Source organism: Aspergillus fumigatus, chromosome 5 (assembly GCF_000002655.1).
Source record: "Aspergillus fumigatus Af293 chromosome 5, whole genome shotgun sequence".
NCBI classification, from domain to species: Eukaryota; Fungi; Ascomycota; class Eurotiomycetes; order Eurotiales; family Aspergillaceae; genus Aspergillus; species Aspergillus fumigatus.
The window spans coordinates 1,944,992-1,968,950 of NC_007198.1; the positions used below are offsets into that span (position 1 = coordinate 1,944,992).

Sequence of the window (23,959 nt, forward strand, 5' to 3'; positions counted from 1 at the left end):
CTGGCTCTGTGTATCGGACAAGCTCATTCAATCCACTGTATGAATGTTTTTTTTTTGGCCGTAATATTTGCTGTATGTCCCCTGCTCTCCTTTTAGTAAACGTAAATAAACAGAAGACGATGAAAGGAAAATGCATAGCCCGCATGCAAGGTGGACGGACACTGAACCACACAGCAACTAAAAATGCGCAAATGACAATCCGAGGGAGATATTATCAACTCCAAGGGACATGGCCAAAGTTAGAAACGTTAACATGTCGAAGAATGAAATGCAACAAACAGACGCAGATGTCGTATGCAATTATGCAAATCCCGCAAGCAATCTAGGGATAGTCTTCAAGACTGCCAAAAAGCCGCAGTCTGACCTTGTAAACGCCGACAAGGAACGGGGGAATAGAAGACGAGCAAAGACGCGCGCGAATTCAAGAAAAGAGGAAGGCGAAGCAATATACCTTCCAGGTCAATTGAGCTGGAACAGTCCGCGAAAATTCAAGACAACGTCGAGGATGCCGCCTCTTTTATACAGAAATGATAGCTCTCCCGAAAGGCAAATGCAAACAGCAATTTCCTTCTAAATCGACGAGCCAAACGGGAACTCCTTCATAGGTGATGGACAGCTGCCGGATGACGACATGAACGCGCAGTGACGGGTCAATCTGACATGGTCCGCAGAAAGGGCGCCGCGGTCCAGGTTGACTCAGAGACCTAGGTTCGTAACACCAGAGTGGATAGAGGCTGAGAAAGTTCGAAGCAAAAGAGGGGAGTCATCTTGCCTTGCTCATCCGCCTTTCCTCAACGACTCGTCTGCAGGTAGAGGCTCTGCACCCGCATGGAAGCCAGATCGGGGCTCCATTGGCTTGGCATTCTTTTTCTGCTTTTTCTTAGTTGTCTGCCATCCATTGCTTCCCTGACCGCTAGCTGAATCAAGAGTCGACGCATTGATACCGTTGGGCTTGCGAGGCGCATGAGCAATGTGCCGTTCCTTGCTATCCGCCGGCCCAGCAGAGATGTTGTGTGGACCGTCATGACGGTTCTTAGGCTTCGTCTTGTGGATAAGGGCGTTCGATTTGTCAGAGAAATCCGCATTATTCGAGCGACGTTTACCAGTCGCTGATGGCCCATTCGGATCCGCTGCCGGTGACGGGCCCGACGGAGGCAGTCCTCTTTCTAGACCAGATTGCTTGGAGCGGAAGCCATCCTGATCCGATATCTCATGACGCGGCTGAACGCCTTTGAACCTTTCTGGGCTAGACCTGGGTGAAGTATCTGTGACATTCTCTCCATTGGAAACATGGAGATTTTGCAACCTACTTGAGAGTAGACCAGGCTTCCCGTGGTGCCCATTGACCCAGGCGTCCGTTGCATTGCCCGACTTGGGAGCATCAATCGTCTGCCTGGTGAAGTACGCTGATTGGTCGATCTCGACTGAGCTATTGTCCTGGTAGTCCTGGGAAAGCGAGTCGGAGATGCTGGCGGGGGTGTCCGTGTTGCGATCGTCAGACGCAGAAGTACAGTGGCTCATAGTGGCATACTGATCATAAGCCTCTCCGGAAACCAAAGTGCGCTGTTCACTCAAAGGGATGGAGCCATCGACTATCAGAGGGCCGTTCCGGTCGTGAGAGGCCACTGGTCGAGGAGTGGGTCTCTGATATGATGATGCGGGCTTGGCAGAGGGCGCAACACTGCTCTCAGGGGGGGAGCCAAATGTCTCATTGGTAGGTACCGTGGACATGTATTCCTGCGGGGCTCCAACAAACGGCAGAATGCTGCCGTTCTGGAGTGCCAGACCTACCGGCGCTGACAAGGGCGATAGCATGGCGTTCTGATGATACATTTGCAATTGCGGAGAAGTTGCCAAATAGTACCCCATGTACTCAGACGGTCGGTTTTCATCCAGATACGGTGCACGCGACACGTTAGGGAGACTGCTGGGCATAAAGGAATTCTCGTCCTCGCTCTGGTTTCCTTCCGGGGGAGATATAGAATTGTTGCGCTGTTTCGGGAGTTGGGAATTGTCGACAGGCTGAGAGACGGAATACAGCGGAGCAAAGCTCGGGAGAGCCGGGGAGTTCGCAGGTCGTGCCGGCTGTGAGTGCGCCCTAAGTGATCGACCAGGAGAGCCATTTGCTATGGACTGGCGACGCGGTGTACGTCGGAGCTCGGGAAGAGCAGACACGGCTGAGGGTGACGGGGGATTCGTGCTACTTCCCTGTGCGGGAGTGACAGCGACCGGAAGATAGGCGGAATTGTTGTACGCCTGCGGACGTAGACTCGCGCTGAGAGGCGGATGAGTCCCGGACCTAGACCGAGACCCGTCATCTACACTCGATTCAGGCTGCGGCTGCGGCTGCTGCTGAGGAATGGGAAACTGTATGAACGGCTGGCGGATGAGCACTGGAGGGGGTCTCCCTGTGAGCAGCGCCTGGTTTTGCAATTGCAATCGCAATTCCTGCTCCTGTGCTTGCAGGATTTGGATTTGCTGGTACAAGTGATCGTGCAACAGGTACTGTGCGTGCTGCGCCTGTAGAGATAGTTCCGTGGCACTTATGCTGGGATTCAGCTGGCGGAAACCGTTGGGCTTGTTCGGTGTATTCGATGAACGGCGGCCTCCGGAATGGCCACCGCGCGTGTAGTGATTCGAATGGCGCCCTCCACGACCTCCACGGCCGCCCCGGGATAGTTGCGGCGGGGCTGTCAACGTAGGTCGTGGTTGAGGAGGCGGTCGCTCCCATGATCGCTCTTCCTCAGGCGGGTATTCATACTGCTCACAGCAATCCTCGAGGTTGCCCTCGGACACTGCCTTGAAAGCCCTACGCAACTCCATGTGGACGCCTCGAAATGATGTGTCATCCGCTGTATTGCCCAGATTCCTCGACGTGTTGAATGGCTCTTCGACGCAGAGACGATTGTTCTGGAGAAGGTGCCACCCCTTCTCCTCTTTCGATATCAACCGGCCTTCCCGCACAGATATCACGTACTTCTCATAGTCGAGCTCATGGCCATAATACCTGAAGAATTGGAAGAGCAGCTCCCCAAGCGTCTGCTTGTTTTTTCGCCCATACCCCACGAGGGAGCTAAGATCATCGTCGAACGAGCAAACTAGGCCGTCTGTTGTCACTCGTTTCTTGTGAGGTCGTGCTTGGAGACTCGGGAGTACAGGAGGTTCCCGCGTTTGCAGAAAATTGATAATCAGGCAGATCCATGTATAGGAACTTAATGTCCCTCCAAGCCCTACAGCCGAAATGTTAAAAATGGAGAGTACGGGGAAACCTGCTCAGAACGGGGCAAAACTTACCTGCATCGTTAAGGATCCTCCGTTTTGTCCAGTATTTGATGATCATGGCCAAAGGCCGAACACGCTCGTCGATTTCCACATACGTTCGCACCATACGCGTATTTTCCAACGCCAAAGTGTTGTTGACGTTCATATCACACGCAAGACGTAGCTCCGGATCCCAGATCTTCACGATTGGGACTTTCGCATGCGAAACACAAACGACCCGTTCCATTCCATCTGCAGGCATTGTCAGTGAATGTTGGCAACGAACATCAGCCTAAGACACCTTACGCTTTGCGAGAACTTCGGCGAGCAGACACACGTGTTCCAGCTCTTTATATGTCGTCGTTATACATATGTCCACTGCGGCAAGTCAGCCTTCAGGAATTTCAGGCTCTGCACCATGATCACTCACCGTCTGAATCGCTTGAGCAGAGCTTGTTCCCCGACGACCCGAAGACATGAACCTTAATATCGTGACCTGGCCACTGATCATTGAAGAGTTTCTCCAACTTTCGAACCAGCTGACGCCGTCGGTCGTCGCTCTCCGCTGATGGTAATAAACGATCATATACCTCCAACATATCCTTAGTCAGTCTCTCCTCCTCCTCTGCTTCAAGCCGCTCTTTGAGACCTTCCTTTTCCTCCGGTAACAGATCAGCACCTATTGTATAAGGCATCCTCCGTCGGAAAAAGGCCATTGCCGTTTCATATTTGCAACCTGCGAACGGCTTTCGTAACGACGGAGGAAAGTGTATTGACTCGGAATGGGTCGAGCGTGGCGACGTGTTTCCGTGAGGGGGGGAAGGCGTCCTCGAGTGGAATGAAAGGTTGCGCGTATGTTGATATGGAGTGGAAGGAAGGGAATTCGACTGTTGTGAGGCTAGGGGAGGACGAGAGGTTGCCTCTGTAGAGGTATCGGTGGACAAGTTCCACGACATGGTGGAAGGCTTTCCCAACGCTATCGGAGACTTTCCACCTGTGGTTGAGGAGAATTTAGCATTCTCATAGGTATCTGAGATCATATAGATACTGCTCCAACGTCGTCGAGCAACGTTGGCTCCAAAGGTTGATTTGAGGGGGCCGTTGTTGAGCGAATTGGACGCCTAGTGTGCGAACCTCTTCCCGCAACTTCGGACTTCAAACTTGCCCTTGCAACCAGAAGCAAGCCACCCAGTGAGTAATATACGATTGTCGATTGCTCCCAATACCAACTCGTGTTCGGTAGACGGCACACCAATCTATGAAGAAGGCGAACAGCCCAGAGGAGAACAAAAGGGCTCAACGTGGAGACCGGCAGGCGAGCTGGGTCAGCAAAAATGGATTTTTCGCTGCGCTACCGACGAACGACGAACAATGCGTTTTCCGTTGGTGACGATAATGCTCCTAGCAAAAATTCTCCAAGCAGATGATGAGCCGAAAATTCAATAGGATGCGAACGAGAGCGAATGAGTTGGTGTTCCTTTGCGGTCGATCGGGAATGTCGGGGCTCGATAACTGCGCATCGATCGTCTAAATAGATAGAGGAGCTTTTTTTAAGGGGAGAGCGAACCACGCTTAACCAGGAAGTACAAGCCCTCCAAATGGCCACACAACTTAGAACAAGAAAAAAAAAATATTGTACAGAAGAAAGCGAAATCCTCTTGGTATCAAGTAAAGGACCAGCCTGAACGGATTTTTTGTTCCTGATCGGGGTACTGCGGGTTTCGCACACGTTGCTGAGGATTCGACGGGGAAAGGCAGCGCGCGGGAGGGGAATGAGGTGGTGAGCCTGAGCCAGGGGGCATGCAACCCAGCTTGCTGCGGTAAGGCCAGTGGCACAGCCGACAATAGACCGTGTTGGCGCTGATAGATCCACCAATTCCAGGTGCAGAGAACTGTCCAAAAAAGCAATTTTAAAAGGGAAATATGAAGATGAAATGAGAGGAAACTGGAGCCAGAATAAAGAGAAATATCGGAAGTTTCAGAAAGAAGGCGACAACGGAACGTTGTGCTGTAGCCGATGGGGAACGCTTGTTTCTGTTTGGATAGATGAAAGGTGTCCCTCAATCATATTAAGGAGTATCCAGATCCTATTGTCTCTCCTCTAATTATGGCAGGTGCAAGGGAGTATCCGCGAGACTGAAGAGTCTTGAAGAATAATAAGGCAGGTATTGGCTAGCTCTTGCTTCAATGGACGTTTTGTTATTATTGTTTCCCTTGATCATTACTGAGCCCACATCACAGCTCTGCCTAAGGCACTTAATTACTTCGCCGATATCAGGGGTTACTTCGATGGTCGGTGCATACATATTTCCTCATGTTTTTAAGTAGCCTTGAAGTTTCCCATCTGAAGATTATTATTCCGTACCGCGAGAGTACTCTAAGAATCAGATACTATAGATTTCCACTTTGGGAAAACCATCAGTTTCGAGGTATTACAGGTGGCCTGCCCCTCAATGCTACTGCTGTAAATAAATCAATAAGTTACTCTGATCATGATCAGACCTAACGTGATTTATTATTCGAGGCCCTCTGACTGTCTTTGATCTTGTTCTTTGTTTGCGTTGGAGACAGAATCCTTGCTGGTCCACCAACTATCAATAGTACCTTAGTAATTGATCATCCCCTTTCCTTTCTGCCCCGCGATTCTCGGAACCCATTAGAGACTCGCCACAGTCCTCGAGGACCTGTCTCGGCCCCTGCTCCGGATGTGTTTAGGTTGCGGGCACGTGTTACCTCTACCTTAGGGTCCTTGCTCTTGACCGATGAACAAGCGCCAACGGGAACACAGTGATGCTCACCTCTGCAGTGGCATCCAGCATCCTCTCTTTTGCCTTGCATCGTACATAAAGATCGTTCCAATCATCCACTTGACCGTTGCTTTCCTTTTGATGTATTCCGTCAGGGCAAATATGCGATATATCACCTAGTACCCATAGACACCACTCGCGTTCTAGCCAGTGTATCTCAGGTCTTGCCCTTATCTTCTCAGCTTTCAGCCAAACATTCCAAAAGGTCCAGAACTGTCCATAACTCTTGTCGAATCATGAGCGGAGGACCAAACCAGCAATCAAGTCCAACTGTGGTAGCATCAATTGGGCAAAGGACAAAGAGGTCTTGAAGCCACTTTGGGAATTGGTAGGAGCCTTTATGTAGATTCTATCGCGGCCTGGTCTCGGCCGCGAGGAAGACTTGTGGTGGATATCTAATATGCAAGAACCGTGCCGCATGTTTCTAGAAGTCTAGCGAAGCGGTTCGCCTTGGCTATAGTCGACGAGAAAGAAAAGGAATGTAGAGCTGATAGTCCCTTATTGAGGACTCAAGTCAGGACGGCAGGTGTTAACACTGGCAGCTGGCTCTAACAACAATTAAGCCTGCTGTATCAATTCAAGGAGATCGCCTCCCCGAACTGATAGCGGTCCTTGCCTATGAAATTATACTGTGCCACTTGATACAGGTATTATAGGCAACCAGGAATAGAATTTTGAAATGCTGACATAATCCGACATATAACTAGGCATTTTCTACTCTCTATCTACGCTCTACCTGGTATGGAACGGTTTTTCTACGTCATGTCATCTCCAGTCAGTCTTTTGAAGAGTCAGGCGTGAAAATGCCATAGAGCAGTCGGCCAATGATGAGAGGCCAAGAATGCGTTCGTTCTCAGTGGTCATAGAGACGGCCAGATGCAAGTGAAGGTATGGGGCTGTCACCTCCATACCTACCTTAGTCTACTCCATAGTGACCGAACTCTCAGAGATGGTCGAGGTGTAGTCGCAAGGGTCCGAGTGCCATCCAGAATCAAATTGCCCCACCATCCTCTCTTTGGAAGTCAGTGGTGTACTGCTTACTAGTACATGGGCTGGGAAGTTAAACTTTGCTACTGTTGTACGGAATGCGTCGAACGCAGAGTCTGAAAGTTGGACATCTGCAGTGTGATGTAGGGGTGGTAGTTACCTCGAGAGTACATGTTGGGCTGATTGACTGATACCAGGGTGGGATAGCCACCTATGACTGAATTTGGCGCAAGCTTGAACGATATGATGTTGTGGTGGCTTTAGTGCATTTTTGCTTCTGAGATATGGTGAATAGCAACCATTAGAGTTATGAACAGAATATGTCGATGTCTGTCGCCTAAGATGGCTATAAAAGACGAGCTATTTGCTTGTGACCGTCAAGGTTCAAGGCTGGGATGCACTATGTAAGGAAATAGACAGCAGCTAATCAGGTTGAGCTGCCGACGATGGTATCCGGGATAGAGAGGCAAGAATCGTTCATGATTTCATTCATAGTAAACAAATTGAGATGGAGGGGTAGGGAGGTGAGATCTGAGCTATTGCTCTAATTTGATCCCCACGAGGGAGTCTCTTGACCAGCATTGTGTGAAAACCTCAAAGTGGCCAAGGTCTTGTGGTTGCCAGGCCTTGATTTGCGTTGCTTTGACAGGAGGTAAGCAGGGGGCCAATGAGTGATTATGAAGGACAAGTGGGTAGTATTTCAATATGCACTATGAGACCATGGTTGAGGATTTCTGGACATAACCATTGTACGGTCGCTGTAACCAAAGCTCTCAATCATCTGACAGAATTACTGAAATGCATCGCATTAACTAAGAAATTAGCACATATTAGACAGACTGATTGGTGATAACGCTGACGAGGTATGGAGAACATAGATAGTGGTGGATAGATACCAGATATCAAATTCAGTGTCCGATTTCCTAACCGAAAGATGTAGACTATTAAGGTACTCAGATGTCTCCAAGTCTTCCATAGATAGCCCGGGAGGATTGAAACTGAGTGGGGGACAACTCGGTAATATGGTGGATGGGCCGACCCTACGGAGTAAAGAGTGCAAATTAAGGATAAGACACTCCCAAAAATTTCCGGTTACCGGCAGACCTGGCAAATTCGCAATGGTGACAATGAAATAGGGTGCATACACAGGAATTATGCCTGTCTTTCAATGTATATTGTAGTGCCAGCTTCCTCTGATTTGACAATGCATTACCACAGAGACTAGAGTATGCCAGGGGTCAATATTCTATTTGAAAGGACTTGCGGATAAGTTAGTAGTAGCACTACTCTGTATGTAATTTAAACAACTGGGGACCCCTGATGTTGTGTACTGACTAGGTACTCGTTGATAGGACATTGTGATTACAATGCTACGGAGCACAGAGCGCGTATTAAGGCACCACGGAGTACCTAAATAGATACAACGACGATGTAAATGCGTCTTGTGTCTTTATGATATAAATCAAGTGACTATGAAATATTATATCGCACACCAGGTTAAGCATCTTCTATCTTAGATGGAATACCTTTATAATGATGTGGGATAAGAAATGAGAATACCATCAAGGGTAAAAGCTCGGACGGAAGCCGGGAAGAAGCGATTTCAAACGACCCGGCAACTCACTCCATCACCAACCACAAGTGTGCAAATTAGTCCTGATATCCACCACTCTCTCTCTCTCTCTTTTTTTTTTTTTCCTTACTCCATTCGCATATCATCTGTGCAAGGTTTTCTACCCTCAAAAGTCAAGTGTAAGACACATTGGGTAAAATCACTCGAGGTTGAGGAATACTGTCAGTTCTTGGATGTATATTTAAATGTCCTGCATAATCATTTTCTCTGAGTAATTAACAGTTTGTAGTCATGTTGGGTTTTCCATCACGCACTGGAAGTACGTAAGGTTTTCATGATTAACGATCATTTCTGACCCTCACTGAAAATTGTCGCCGGTCAAGAAAAATAAAATTCCTAGGTACTCCGAAGTAACTCTTTTGCATGAAAAGGGAAAATAATCCAATCCCACGCTTTCTCTTCGCTTCTCTCCTCTCCTTTCCTGCCCAGCCCAGCCTTCTTCTGGTCTTGTCCGGTTGTCCCCTCCTCGCTCTCCCCTCCCCTCAAGTGTGTCTCCCGGGCCTTACTCCCTTAGGTACTCTGTCTCTTTCATTGTCTGACATTATTACTATCCGTCCCCGTCTCTACTTTCTCTCTCCCCTTTCCCCTTTCTCCCTCCTCTTAAGCTCCTCCCATCAATTCTCTCCAATCCTTTGGAACATCTCCCCCCCCCCCACACGCCAGACTCGTCTGTCTGTCGGGTCTCAAGGGTGAACAGTCGTTGTTCGATCGCAGTCTGCCTCGTTCGCTCGTGGTAGAGCCGCCTGGAACTCTCTAGAGAGGGCAATCACTCCTTTTCCCGTAAGTCAATTGGAACTATATTTCCAATATTTTCCCAAGCTGCCGCCCACTCCATCACCTCCGTTTGGGAAGAGGAAGAGGGGGACAAATTTTATGAAAATGGGGAAAATAAATTTACCTGCATGCCTGTCGATTTATTCCCGCTTTCTCTCTCCAATTTGAATACGACATGATATGTCGACTGGAATGTGCTGTGTCTGCCGATCGTTGGGGATATGTGAAATTTTTTTTTTCCAGAGCCAAAAAAGGTTTCTCGGTTGCGCAAAAGTCATGTATGGGGATACGCCAGGCATAAGTCGGTCGATGTCATCGTTGCTCGCTACCTCGCTTTCCCTTGATCGCGCGGACACTCGACAGTTCCTGTTTTCCTTGCGCTTTCTGTTGCTCTGTGTCGACCGATGGGTGCAGTTCTTTGTTAATTTACTTTGGGGGCCCATGCTTACCTGTCTTACATTCGAATAGATCTCTCGTGGTTCCTCCGAGCAGATTAACTCCTCGAAGCCGCCGCCATCGCCGCCATCGCCGCCATCGCCCTCGTCCTCGCCGTCAAGGAAACCCACTCCGTCTCCTCTGTTCAATATGGCGTACTATGATCCTCAGGCTTGGCAAGCACCTCCTGCGCGCCAGGCCTCATGGGAGCATCCAGTTCAGCCCCCATCGCGGTCAGGTATGATTAGCGCTTACCCATCCTTCCCGTCGACGATGATTGCTTACGGTGGTGTCATCAGGATCGAGCTCAGTCTCTCAACGGGATGAGATGCCGGCTTTTTCGTCGCAATTTGACGGTACGTTTACGGGTCCTCCTACATCTATACCCTTTTTGGCCCTCCAGCAGCGGAACCTAGTGCGCCTGCCAAGAAAAAAAACTTCTCGAATCTCCCCCCGATGCAATAATGATTTGTGATTGGAGCCGTGGCGGGGACGCTTGGACTGCGGTCAATACTCTCAGTAGTCATCGCTAATGGTCTGCAATAGAAGTCGATCGTGCGATCGATAATCTGGTCAAGAGTGGGAAGTTATGGACAGCTCCCCGACGAGATTCGATGCCCATGGCGATGGGCCGGCCCTACCCTGAGTACGGTATGTTCCCTTTTAAAGCATCTTCTGGCGCGCGATAACTCCTAACAACCCCAATTTAGACCCCCGTCTTACGGGAGCCTTGGCCCAGCGTCACCACTCAATCAGCGAGTTCGGCAACCCCACCGTCCCGGGATACTATGCAGCCCAGCGTTTCCAGAGTCGCCCCAACGAGGTAGAGCAGATGATGCAGGCAAAGCGTCGGATGGCAGCACAACGCGAGCGGGAGCTCCGCAACTATCATCAGGAGCAACAGTACAACCGAAGTACGTGGTAGCATCTGTCTTTTTGGATATCTTTACCCTTGTTTCTTGATATTCCCCCATGATTCTATGTTCACATTCATGTATTCGCTGTCTTGTATGATACTTTGGGCTTTGACCTCCTTTCCTGAACATGAGTTTTAATATTTCTTTCCCCTAAAGGCCTGCTTGCCGAAATGTCTGGAAACAAATCCGATCGCTCGCTCAGCCCGGCCGCCGCGAGTGAGGAAAGCCGTCGAGAACTTCTAGCACGCCAGCATAGGGCTCTTTACGGAAACGAAAGCCCGGCCTTCTTCCCGCCCAACAACTTCGGCGACGATAACTCCCGGCCCGCAAGCCAAGCAGGCGGTACTCCGCCATCCGCTGCCGGTGTACGCGGCGCGTCTCCTCGTGGTATTGACCCTTTTGGCCTCTCGCAGACTCCGGTTCAGGGCAACACCGATACTGCTGGTGGAGCGTCTCTCCAGTCCCCCTCTCGCGCTAACAGCACTTCATCTCCGAGCTCCGGCATGAACCCTATCTTCGGAAAATTAGAGGGCTCTGACCAACCCCCGACCTCAACTTCCTCCCCTGGTAGGGCGGATTCGCCCTCTTCGAGACAGGCAGCCGTCAAACCCAATGCTGGCGCGATTGGTTCCGTCGGCCCGATCGGCTCTCGCCCAGTTCAGCAGTCAGGCCCTTCCCAGATCTCCAATCCTGCTCTGAACAAGCGCTCCACGACCCCCTTGCCATCCCCCCTTGGCTTTGGCTTCACGTCCAGTGACGGAGTCGCTTCTGGAGCGAACAACGACCGTGCGGCCTCTTCTGCCTCCAATCCTGTTGCCTCCACCCCCGCCACAAACGCCGGCGCGAAGGAATCCTCCGGCGGTGTCGGTCTGGGCTGGGGCAATGGCAGCGGTGTATGGGGCTCCAAGGGTGGCCTGGGGGTCCAGGCCTCCGTTTGGGGCTAAGTCGCACGACTATATCGAAAGCTTTTAGCCCTGCATCTGTTCGACATCTGTTCAGTGGTGTCGTGGCGTTCTGAGATTGGTTTCGCCTCTTTTTTTTCTTTTATTTCCTATTATTTTCTCGAAATATTGGGACAGAGCATGGTACATATTCGGAAGAACTGGCTGGAGCGACTCTTGTCTGGCGCTCACTTCGTTCGATCCATATGTGGACAGTTCATTTGGTACATTGTTGGTTTACTGACTAAGGGACTTTGGTTGGCCTGTTGGTTTCGGGAGTCGGTATATCCCCCTTTTCATAGTGTTTGCATCCTGTGGTCTTGAATCTGTTCCCATGACCTCTTTTTGTTCGTGATTTGCCTCCCTTTGGTGTTGCATATGTCTCCTTCCCATTGATCCATTTTGTTTTGGGTGTCCGCAGTTCTTGGGACGGGGAGTGAATTTGCATGTTTGTGGGAGTATTTCACGGCACTTCTATCTCGGCTCTTATCACGGGGGGTTCCAGGTGTTCCGTTCCATTATTGGGTTTCGGTTGCGAGTTTGGTCGAGGTTTGATCTTTTTAATCTCAAATGATTGGTGTGGGGGTTACCTAATGGCCTATTTCTTTGTTGTCTATCCTTTCCTTTGGGCTTCTCGGCTTGGGGGCTTCGGAAAAGGGGTGGTGTGGAGCTGGCCAGTCCGTCTTTAGGAAAATGCTGTACAGGAGTAGGTCCTGAATGCAATGTTTCGTGGCAATTTCTGTTTTGCTTATGTGCCTGTCTTCCTTGTATTGGAACTTTCTACTTACTTCATTAGTCACGTGATTGAGTTATCTGTTTTCAGCCACAAGGCGACCTACGTCCTCGCTGTGTATGCACAAGAGGTTGTTGATGCACTCCTGGGGGATGAACACGTTCATGCTAGATGACATAATGAGCATAATAAAAGGTTTCAGAACTGAAGGCGTACTTGATCTTCACCAGAATAGAGTCTATTCTGGTGTGAGACTATACAGAGTATATATGTATGATCATGAGCACGAAATGGGACTAAAGGAAACGTCTGCGCGGATGTCAATGCCATGTCTCAGGCATTAATACGTGCGCCGAAATAGAGAACAAGCATAACATTCTCGTAACGGCATGATCAAACGGCATTCGAGTGACGCTCATCAATCGTAGCCGCAGTGCGGTCGTCATGGTGGGCACCACCAGCATTAACATTATGATTATTGTTAGAAGCCAACTTAGCGCGGACAGAGTCGATCTTCGCCTTTGCGGTGAAGAGTCCCGCAAAGCCACGTTCCTGGTTCTTGCCGAGCCAAGGCTTGCGGGCTTCGCCGAGGACTCGCTTTCCGAGGAAGTAGATGAGCTGGCCGACAATGATGAGGACGAACGCGATCGGGTACATCCAATGGATCTTGTAGTGGAAGACCTCGATGCCGATGCAGACGCCCCAGAAATTCATGGTCAGCAAGGAGATATTGAAAAAGGCCGCGGAGGAGAGGCGGAATAAGAGCGGCGCCATGCAGTAGAAGAATGCAAGACATAGGGTGTATCCGGTAAAATAGCCACCGACTCTGCTGTTCCAGACGGCGATTTGGAAAGAGTGACGGTCGAAAATACCAGCCTGGACGCCGTTGATGATCATACCGAAGAAGGCCATCTGACCAAGCACTTCGTACACGGGGCGGCTGCTGACGAAGTATTCCTCTCCGGTGTTAGTGAGACCGTAGAAGCTCGCACCCAACAACGCAAAGAGGTCGCCTTTGATTTGGTTGCCGCTGGAAACATCGCCTCCGTTTGAGCCCGTGATATGATCTGATGCAATCAAGACACCCATGCCGCCAATGCAGATCAAAATACCCAAAATCTGTGTTATATGATACCGAACGCGCAAGAAGAGGAAGGAGATAAAAACGACAACGGCGATGGCCCAGAAGTTGATCAACTGAGCGCTAAGCATTGTCGTATAACGGTATGCCAGCACAATGAAGTAATTGCCCTCAACGTCACAAAAAGCCAAGATAATATCTGTGAATCACACGAGTCAGTAAGTGATGTTGCAATACACCGCAACAGTCTAACCACAGCAACCGAGGAAATAAAAAGCAGCGGACTCTCTCACATTTCCAGCCGTCGCGCCACATCAAGCGGAGCCAGCCCTTGAAACCATAACGGTAGATAGTGTAAGGTGTAAATATGAGGTTGAGCAAAACGTAGTTGAAGAAAGACTGAAAAGCAGGAATCGAGGTACCCTCTTGACTAAGAAGAGTGCTGAAAGTACTTGTGGCAGTATTTGTTATGGCCAGCACCTGCCTATAAACCTATTGTCAGAGGTTTGTTGCGCATTCGTAGGCAGTTGCAATGACTCTTACCCAAGTATCAGCGTGATATAAAACTCCTTTGTTGTAAAGTACGCCCAAAATCCCTTCTTCTGCGTATCGATACGATCCGCAACGGCTTCAGAACCAGAGTCATCCTCCCCAGTATTCTTGTTGACAGTAACTGGGTCGTTGTACTTAGGAGGCTCGAAGTATGGAGACGTGACGGCGTCAGGAACCGCAGAAGAAGTCTGCACTCCAACAGGTTGTTTGGTATCCGACATTGCGAGAGTAAGCGAACTGTATTGACAAAAAAAGCAGGCTTAGACACAACGGATGATCGTTAGGACAAGAAGCTTGAATAAAGCAATCAGAAAAGTTGTAGAAGAAGCGGGGTCGTTTTTGGAGGGAGCTTTTTGACCTGAACGAACGCAAAACTCCCAGAAGTCGCTCGTCTTCGGTCGTAAGAGCAGGTCTCTACTCAGAAGAGTTGAAGACAACGTCTGCACAGAGAGGAGGAACCCAGAAACCTGCGCCGAAGAAAAAGAAAAGTGGGCAGAGGTGAAGCGGAGTCGACTTTTCCCAATGCGGTAATTTTCACTAGAGGAACGCCGTCAAATTCGAACAGACAGGCCTCGACCTCGTGGGGGTTCATGAACCAATCAGACAACGTCATACTGGCATCTGGATCTGCTTATGTCAGCATGTGGACTGCGCCACCCCTAAAAAGCCAATCATCACAAGGCAGCGAGTGAATCCACGCTTGCTGAACACGCTAAACGATGACCCTAAAACATTTTGATGATGGGGCATGGACGATAAGGTTAGGAGAACGCTCAGACCCATCAGATTCAGGTGCAGTGTTGGGTGATATTTAATGAGGAAGCCACTGCAGCAATGCGGAATGCAGAGTTGTCGAATTATTGTCTGTAGTATCAACAAGGATGTAAATGCCGTAAAAAGCCTAACTTTATTTCGATGGTTTGGCTGATCTATAAACCATGTTGAGCTGTCAGCGTAACCTCCGATGTTCGTTTTCCGCGGCACCCTTTTGGTCTTTCTCATCATAGTCACCTGACTGACACTTCTCTGCCTGAGGCACGAATATAGCCCAACTGGGTTTCGGGAGATTGGCGGCATATTGTAAATTCATGTGACTGAAGGAATGACTCGTTCGATATGTTCCAAAATGCAAATACGGTGTGGTCTTTTGATGAGAATACTGGTTGAACTCTTTGTGTATGATAGATACAAAGAGAGCTTCGACAGCCTACGCTCCCATCATCGATGACAGTCAGCGATTAGAAGTCCGTCACGCTTGGGCACTTGACTCCCATCTCAGGAAGCCATGTGACCGTGATGGATTGGCTTGTCAATTTGGGTATCTCATTTAAGATGGTACATGCCCAACGGCTATATAGAACAGATGCGTGATCACATGTTGCATTCTTCATCTTTCTAGTACACTAAGGATGGAGCCTTTGTGAAGAGTTTGAACGTTGCACTTATGTTCCATGGATACCTAACGTGGGGAAAGGGGATACCTACTAGTTAATTACGCTATGGTTTTCAGGAACTTTAAGGCACCTCGCACGTCACAAGGAAAGGAAAGCCCGTTAAGCTTCTTTCCTTCCGAGCCCTCTCTACCTTAGGCAGCCCCAAGTCTGACCCATGCCCCTGTAGAGCTTCTTTTAGAGCCTCTTTTAGTGAGGTCAGACTTGAGTACCTTAAGCCTTGTCTCAGATGAATCAATTCTGCCTATATACTACTTGCTCGTTGGTACCCCTCAAATATCATAGTTGAGACTACCATGACATATTCCCCGACCTTCTGGTACATAAGAATTGCATCAATTAGATGGAATGCTTGGTAGTGTGTATACGTATTCAGGTTCACCTAAATTCTTCGATTTAATTTTAGTATTAGTGACATCTTCAGCCCCTAGAGAAATGATAGAACACCTCCTTGCTAGAAGAAATGACAGGAGAAAGACCCCTGTTGTTGAAATGAGGGCACGTCATCCCAACCAAACTCTCTGTGCCCGCTCACTTGCAGATCCCCAAATGGCAGGTAGCTGCTAATCTGCCCATCTTTCTAGCTACCTTAGGTACCTTGCGTTCCCGCCTCCGAACCAAGTAGGATTCCAGAAGGCTTCATCCAGCTTTATCAACCTATCGTGCACTGCTTGTTCATCGTGTATCTCAGAATAGCAATCTCGCTGGCTCCACAGTCTTATGGCCTCAGTTTACTACCACCGCTATTGAGCAGAATATTCTACAGATCGCGACACAAGGAGATAGGACCTCGTCTTAGAATTTCCAATCTCTACGGTCGCGTGTCTGTCGCTCTTTTGCGCGCTCGCCGAACCCAAAGTGAGAAGGGGAGAAAAACCAGCGCCCGCCGACCGCTGCCGAGGCCGTCAGGTGGTTTGTCCCCAACTCAGGATCATCATCATCCGCAGCACAGCATCAAACATCGTTATCGTCGCCGGTTGATATCGTTTCCGATCTTCATTCTCCTCTCAAAAATAATACCCTTTCTGTCGCTCGTCCCTGCGCATTCCTCGTTCAACCCTGGACAAGCCAGCGGCTGCCCTTTCTTCCACTCTCCTGTGGCGGTTCTCGCGCCGGTACACTCGTACTTCTGAGTTGTTCCGGTTTGAAGAGACGCCACCTCTCTTTTCTGCCACACCATGGCGTCGGACTTACAACCACCCAACGATCGTAAGCGGGTTAAGGTCTACGAGCTGAGGGATAATGACTGGTTCGACCGAGGGACTGGGTTCTGTATGGGACAGATTCTCGACGTAAGTCCCCGTTGCCGCTCGCCCAGTCAGCGCAAAAAGCATCGCCCATTATCGGCGCGAAAGCTGCACCTGGCCTCACGCTGAAGATTTTTCATTTTTCCATGACTGACATGGCATCTACATTCCGTAGGATGAACCGCGAATATACGTTCAGTCGGAGGATGAGCCCGACCGGGTGCTCCTGGAGACAAGAATCACCAAAGACGATGGCTATCAGAAGCAGCAAGGTCAATCTCCTTCGCAGTCCAATCGTATCGCACCATGAACGAAAAACTGAGAGACTAACGCTCGTGCGCTCCGAACAGAGACCCTTATCGTATGGACAGAGCCTAATGGAACGGACATGGCGTTGAGTTTTCAGGAAGCGGAGGGCTGCGCGGCTATATGGTAAGGCGTTTCGTCGACGCCCGCCTCTCAGCTTTGTCGCTGACGAGTTACCAAGGAATTTTGTGAATAATGTCCAACAACACCTACACAGCTTGGCAGCAGCAGGTTAGTTGGTACCCCTCCCCGCTGCTTTCAGGTCGTTGTGGCAGATCCCTGTGTGACCGGTGGAGCTGATTATGTCCGTTATTAGACGATGCCTTGTCCGACGACCTCGAAAGCTATCAGTCAATCATGCTACCTCCGCCTGAACTTGGGAATCTTCCGGACATCGATCACATCATGAGGGCGGCCAGCATCACTCAAGGCGGTCGCGACGCGCTCTCTAAATTTGTCATTAGAGACGAGTACATCCCGAAGCTGATACCTTTAGTCACTGTCGCAGAAGATCTGGAGAGTCTTCCGGATTTGCATCGACTTTGCAACATAATGAAATCGCTTATTCTACTCAATGACAACACTATTATTGAGACGGTCGTCACCGATGATATTATCCTGGGGGTGGTCGGGGCATTAGAATGTGCGTGATAATTGGCCCATCTGTCTCGGTATCGTTGCTCGCAGGATGTATAGGACTAATTCATCCCAGATGATCCCGAATTTCCCACCCACAAGGCCAATCATCGACAATATCTCGCAGATCAGAGCCGTTACAAGGAAGTCGTCCCCATCAAGGATCCCATCATTCGCCGCAAGATTCGCTACACATGGCGCCTACAGTATCTGAAAGATGTGGTGTTGGCTCGAATACTGGATGACCCAACATTTTCTGTCCTCAACTCTCTGATTTTCTTCAATCAGGTGGAGATAGTGAATCACATTCAGTCGAATGGACCCTTCTTGAAAGAACTCTTCTCGGTTTTCGACCCTCGGAACGCAGATTTGAAGCGCAAGGATGATGCCGTGCAGTTCCTTCACCAGTGCGCTGGAATTGCGAAGAATTTACAGGCTCCCGCGCGCGCCAATCTCTTCGCGAACTTCATCAATCATGGCCTTTTCGCCGTCATTGCATTTGCCATCAAACATCCTAATCCAGCCATGCGCACTACAGGAGTCGATCTCCTTGTGGCGCTGCTTGATCACGACCCAATTATGATGCGTGGATATATGCTCAAGGCCGTCAACGAAAAGAAAACACCCCTTACCGATACGCTCATCGATCTCCTGCATGCTGAATCCGACCTTGGTGTGAAGAATCAGCTCGCAGATGCGATCAAAGTTCTATTGGATCCTCAAATCCCTCTGCAGGATGCTATGGGTCGGGCTGGTCCCGAATATTTTTCGAAATTTCGTCCTAATATTCTCTCTGATGCGTTCATGCAGAATCACTTCGATGAATCCGCTAGAAGACTTTTTCTTCCCCTCAGACGGCTTGAGAATCGTACTGACCGTAAGTACTGCGTGCAGTGATTGGCCATTTATACTCGAACGATAGGTACTGATTGGGACAACGGCTGTGCAGTTAATGATCTCACGTTTCAAGAAGTATCCCTATATTCACATTTGGTTGATATCCTCACATTCTTCGTCCGTCAACATCTCTATCGAAGCCGTAATGTCATTCACAACGAGGCTCTTGCGCCCCGAATTGCCCAGTTACTTAGAGTTCCTCAGAAACACCTCAAATTAAGTGAGTCCATATCCCAATTCTGCGACTTTTCTTCGGATCCCTAACGTCGTGCACCGTCAGCGGCTTTGAAGTTCTTCCGCACCTTGGTCAGCCTGCAAGATACGTTCTATCAGGCGTTGATGACGCACAATAACACCTTCGGGCTGATCCTGGACATTGTCTACGAAACTATGCCTCGCGACAACCTCCTCAACTCCGCATGTCTTGAGCTCTTCGAGTTCATCAAACGAGAGAATATCAAACCTATTGTTCTTCACATTGTTGAAAAATACCGTGAGAAGATCAAGGATATCACTTATGTTGACACCTTTCAGAATTTGATCCTGCGCTACGAGCAGATGCAAGGCTATGGAGCAGAGGCAGACTCAACCCTTTTTTCACAAGAAGAGGAAGCTCGAAAATTACAGGCGAATGGTCAACGCTGGCAAGGGGTCAAGGAGATGGATGCTGCTGAAGAGGAATACTTCAACACATCCGACGACGAGGATGAGGTAAGATGCGCCCAATAGTTTAAAGATTTTCAAGCGCTGACCTCTAATTCTCAGTGGCAGCAAGAGAATCGTGTGCATGGTTCTGTGGTTGTCAATGCGCAAAACGGCGCAGCTTCGCCAGTAGTGAAACCCTTGGTTGATTATCCAGACGATGATGAAGATGAGAATGCGATGGATACAAAACCGGAAGCCGACGAACTCCAGGCGCAGCAAACACCACAGGAAGAGGATGCGACGGTCGATATCTCGTTGGAGACGCAGACTACGCCGATTTCTCTAGGCATACAGGCTCCTCCGGAACGCCTATCAGAGAAGCGTCGGCGTGAAGAGGAGGATGACGATGAATTGGTCAAGCTGACCTCAGGACCGAAAAGGAGGAGCTCTACGAGCAGCAGCTCAGGCAGTGCAGGTCTCCTACGGAGAAAGCGAGGCATGTCAATCGGATCTCTTTCTACTGCAGAAAAGGGAACAACTCAGAATTCGTCAGGTGGGTTGGGTGGCACGGCGCCTAAAAGGATCGCTATCAACCTTGGTCCCGTAGTCAAGCGAGCCACTTCAGAAACTGAGTCGAGTGATTCGACCTCAAGTCATACGAGCAATGAGAAAGAAAACCGCGTTGACGGTGTGAAAGAAGACGCTTGATGACGTCTTCTTTTTCCGTTGTTCTCGTTTGGGGATACTGCTCTTGTGCTTTGAATCATTGTCTCTTGTGTGTCTTCAATGAGTCCTCACCTTAGAGATACCAGATGATGGGACCATCATTTTCTGCTTTCCACTTTTCGAGAATCCAATATCTGACGGTGACGGTCTGTTGTATCGCTCCGATTGCATATTACACAATCTTCCACTTCTGATATTTTTAGACGTTATGTATCAACTTTCCGTTGATGTTGCTTGATGGTTTCTGGCTTTGCATACCACAGCTCTTCTCCAATCAGGTCTTTTCGATATGAGTCGATCTATTATATCCCCTTTGCTTGCTTGTTTGATATCACGGTGTTGCATTTTACATGTTGTTTGATTCATATGTGCTGTACTGGTTGATTTGTCCACGGCTGGCGAACAAGGGGCTTGAAAATCGGAATTACTATAACAGCACCTGCAATGCTGTTGCATTAGCGCGATTTAGGATTTTGTCGAAATCCAGATGGATTGCTTTTTCAACATTTGGGTTCTTTATACGCACTGGCAGTGGCAGGGGAAATAGGGCTGAATGAAACGGACTGCAATGACCCTGTCTGGGTATGTCTGAAACGTGAAGCGGCAAGGTAGAGATCTTCCCCTCTATATCCATCGCCTCGCTTCATTTCACAACTAGGGATTATCCTAGAGGATGAGCATTGGACAACGTATTGCGCAAATTGATGCTTATTTTTCTGGCAAATATTGACAGCACATATTTGTCTGCATAATGATCATATTTCTTCGGTACAGATCATTTTCTTACCAAAGCAAAATCGACAATGAGTACAGTGTAACATCGTATCGTAGGACCAAAGACATTGATACCGGCCAGTTCTTTACAATTGACTCGCAATATGCAGCCCAAGTTGTGATTATAGAATCCCAGAATTTGATTCTGAGGCGGAATGGTTCAATCCACTGTTCCCAGTGGGCCTCCACTTTTAAAAGAAGGGCTCAATTTGAGCCTTTCGAAGCTTAGTTTGGTTTTTGACTTAAATCAATGGACTCGTGATCTTATCTGGGGCGTCATGGATGCTCGTTGCAAATTCATTCTCGATTGGGATTCCAAACCGTTCAGTGGATACGTCCCTGTGAAGCCGAGGAAGAACACCACCTACCTACATCATAAAAAGCCAACATGGCCATTCCGCAATCTGTCCAATAGCACAATTAACCATCTCATGCTTCGCAGATATATCACTTCGCAAATATAGCGCCTAGCAACCCGGAAGATGTCAACATCGCCCCAGCCGCGCATCACGCGCGACACCTTTCTGCACACCGTTTCCCTGCAGAAGAACAGGCCCGGTACCATACCGTCGTCGCACCATGTCACCATTTTCATGATCTCAGGGAATCCAGGGTTAATTGGGTACTACCATACCTTCCTGTCGCTTCTTGCTGACAAATTGGGTTCGCGCGGCGCGCCGAGTACAATTCAGAGTCGTAGTCATACGTGTGAATTTCAGATCTACGGACATAGTCTGGGTGGCTTCGAGCTCGAGCAGCATGAGGATCTAGATGTCAGAAAGCGCTTATTTGATCTTGAGGACCAGATCTGCTATGTTCAGGAGAAGCTTGATGAGTTCCTTGCGGGCGGGGAGACGAAGCAGAAGGTCATTCTTGTTGGGCATTCGGTGGGCGCTTATATCGCTATGGAGATTCTGAGGAGGCATCGGGAGAGGTCAGATGCTAAAGTCAGGACCGGGGCTGATAAGGCCGACTTCGATATCGTTGGCGGAATCATGCTCTTCCCTACTGTCGTGGATATTGCCAAGTCGCCCTCTGGGCAGAAGTTGACGGTGAGCTTCCTCCCCCGGTTTACGGTGCAGTACTGATTCAAGGCAGCGATTGCTGTACTTCATACCCCAGCTGGCGCTAGTCGTTGGCTTCTTGGCCCGGGTTCTGGCAATGTTACTTCCAGACGCTCTACTGCGTGGTCTGATCAAGAATGTTATGGGGTCACCACCGGATAGTGCGGTTGAGACAACCGCGGCGTTTATCAAGAGTAAATGTGGCGTTAGACAAGCTTTGTTCGTTCCCATTTCATTGCCACGTTAGTGTGTTAAGGGGGCTTCTAACGGACGCAGACACATGGCCTCTGACGAGATGCAGACCATCACTTCGGACAAATGGGGCGATGATGTCTGGGGTGTGTCGACGGCCAGTGAGCCGCTGACTCGTTTATTCTTTTACTTCGGCCGAAATGACCATTGGGTGGCGGAGCGGACGAGGGACGAGATTATTGACCTTCGAGGGCGCGTAGAAGGCGGGCCTACCATGTCGGTTTGTGAGCTTGGACTTCCGCACGCGTTCTGCTTAAGTGAGTGGTTTTCTGGCTAGGTGCGTAGGCTTTGTACTGATGAATTGTCCTACAGGGCATAATGATATTATGGCGGAGAAGGTGGCCGATATGGTTATGGATATAGTGTCGGCTTGAGACGGTTAAATGTGGGAACTTGAGGCGTAGAGTGATTGTCTGGCTTGGTGACTCGATATAGACCAAGACGAGTGATTAACAATCGGGCATTGCTGGGATCTGATACACAGGCATGGAGCATTATCAGGGGTTATCATTTCCAGCACATGGTTTCGATCCATGCGAACCTTGAGGAATCGCTGCATGTGCGTATCCATACAAAATAATAACATATAATATTGCATGCCATCAGATCTGGGATGACGGAACGAACAGACGTCAAAAAATATTCCAGTTTGGCCACAGTATCATTTAAGTGAACCGTAAAGACATTTGGGTATCTCTATAAACGAACTCTATCTCTCTGGTCGATTTGTCGAGACGAGGCCTAAGAGTTTTCCTGGTAGGCAAGTCCTGCTCTTCTGAACAAATCCCCTAGAACATCCTGTCGAGGTTGAGGTTCCGCCGCCGGCATCTCCATTGGTGTTTGCTGCCATTGCGGTTGACCAAAATTGTGTGCCTTGACACTCCATTCATCATCCTGTGCCCTCTGTTGGCCAAAAAGGTCCTTTAAGGAGATCTGACGACCCATAGGAACACTCGAGTGCATTCCATCCATGGAGCCAGCCTCAGCAGCGGCGGTAGCAACATGAAGGCCGTTCTGGCGCGTCGCTTCTAGTCGCTCACGGGCAATCTTCAGACTCTGCCCTGCATGTACGGCGCATTCCCGGATCATGTGAGCGTTGATTGTGCGTGTTTCTGCCGTCGAGTTTGGCGGTGGCTCGGAGTAGATCCAGAGGCCGTAGATACGGACGTCGGCGGGGTTTACATTCTTCTTGGCACCACTGTAGTCACCATTATTGGAAATGCCTTGGTCTGTATCCAGGTCGTAGTCAGATTTGATGATGACATATTCTTCCGTAAGCTCCACATTGTCCCCGTCCGTCAACAGAATATCGAAGTTGTTGAGGCCGCGTCGGTTCAACACGAAAACGCTGTATCGTTCCTCGCCTAGACTTCCTTGAGATAGTTGACAGACAAACAGTGACCCCTCCACACCGCTTTTTTCCCACTGTCGGGACGTCGGGTTGAATAAGTAAACCACTGCGTATGGAGCGAGAGACAGAATCGTGTTCACAGACGGATTATGGCGGCGGAGTACGGAGAGGTTCAGCTCCTCGTTCGAGCGTAACGGCGGGGGAGGCATGTGCTGTTCTTGCTGCTGTTGCGTGTCGGAAAAGTAGTTTGGATAATCGGACTCATAGTCAGAGGGTTGCGTGCCATTGTGATTGGGACGATGATGGTTGCCACTGCCATTGTTCGTTCGTCGGGGTTTGCGGGTCGTCATTGTGAGAATATGTGTAGTGGAGGGGAATACTCATAGAGTTAACCCCTGTTGACTCCTTCGTAAAAGAGGTGTAGAGGACCGAGAATATATAATATATCACTTCAAGCTATTGCGAAGGGGTAGACGTGGCTAATCGAGG

The 23,959-nt window shown here is 49.3% G+C and overlaps 6 protein-coding genes across 6 annotated transcripts; 3 read left to right on the plus strand and 3 right to left on the minus strand.

The window, feature by feature from the left end:
• Positions 1 to 352: 352 nt before the first annotated feature.
• On the minus strand, positions 353 to 5,541 carry AFUA_5G07790 (uncharacterized protein). The gene is made up of 4 exons (XM_077804788.1): positions 3,692 to 5,541; positions 3,568 to 3,639; positions 3,295 to 3,513; positions 353 to 3,230 (listed from the first exon to the last, which is right to left on the minus strand). Exons 1-4 carry the CDS (start codon positions 4,299 to 4,301, stop codon positions 778 to 780), a joined length of 3,354 nt encoding a protein of 1,117 aa, XP_077660926.1. The 5' UTR covers positions 4,302 to 5,541; the 3' UTR covers positions 353 to 777.
• A 3,510-nt stretch (positions 5,542 to 9,051) lies between these two features.
• Positions 9,052 to 11,758, plus strand: AFUA_5G07800 (uncharacterized protein; the record flags this gene model as incomplete). Its single annotated transcript, XM_748763.1, has 4 exons — positions 9,052 to 9,174; positions 9,931 to 10,135; positions 10,608 to 10,811; positions 10,971 to 11,758. The coding sequence occupies 4 exons, from the start codon at positions 9,052 to 9,054 to the stop codon at positions 11,756 to 11,758; spliced, it is 1,320 nt and encodes a 439-aa protein (XP_753856.1).
• Positions 11,759 to 12,631: 873 nt separating this feature from the next.
• Positions 12,632 to 15,453, minus strand: AFUA_5G07810 (DUF914 domain membrane protein). The gene is made up of 3 exons (XM_748762.2): positions 14,113 to 15,453; positions 13,863 to 14,053; positions 12,632 to 13,768 (listed from the first exon to the last, which is right to left on the minus strand). Exons 1-3 carry the CDS (start codon positions 14,340 to 14,342, stop codon positions 12,882 to 12,884), a joined length of 1,308 nt encoding a protein of 435 aa, XP_753855.1. The 5' UTR covers positions 14,343 to 15,453; the 3' UTR covers positions 12,632 to 12,881.
• A 716-nt stretch (positions 15,454 to 16,169) lies between these two features.
• Positions 16,170 to 20,803, plus strand: AFUA_5G07830 (SMEK family protein). Its single transcript, XM_748760.3, has 9 exons — positions 16,170 to 16,864; positions 16,995 to 17,091; positions 17,170 to 17,251; positions 17,307 to 17,356; positions 17,442 to 17,768; positions 17,838 to 18,638; positions 18,711 to 18,878; positions 18,939 to 19,369; positions 19,424 to 20,803. Exons 1-9 carry the CDS (start codon positions 16,751 to 16,753, stop codon positions 20,009 to 20,011), a joined length of 2,658 nt encoding a protein of 885 aa, XP_753853.2. The 5' UTR covers positions 16,170 to 16,750; the 3' UTR covers positions 20,012 to 20,803.
• Positions 20,804 to 21,285: 482 nt separating this feature from the next.
• Positions 21,286 to 22,493, plus strand: AFUA_5G07840 (bifunctional triacylglycerol lipase/ester hydrolase; the record flags this gene model as incomplete). The annotated part of the gene is made up of 4 exons (XM_748759.2): positions 21,286 to 21,855; positions 21,902 to 22,086; positions 22,144 to 22,376; positions 22,432 to 22,493. The coding sequence occupies 4 exons, from the start codon at positions 21,286 to 21,288 to the stop codon at positions 22,491 to 22,493; spliced, it is 1,050 nt and encodes a 349-aa protein (XP_753852.2).
• Positions 22,494 to 22,860: 367 nt separating this feature from the next.
• Positions 22,861 to 23,820, minus strand: AFUA_5G07850 (Dcp1 family protein; the record flags this gene model as incomplete). The annotated part of the gene is made up of 1 exon (XM_748758.1): positions 22,861 to 23,820. The coding sequence occupies one exon, from the start codon at positions 23,818 to 23,820 to the stop codon at positions 22,861 to 22,863; it is 960 nt and encodes a 319-aa protein (XP_753851.1).
• Positions 23,821 to 23,959: the final 139 nt, after the last annotated feature.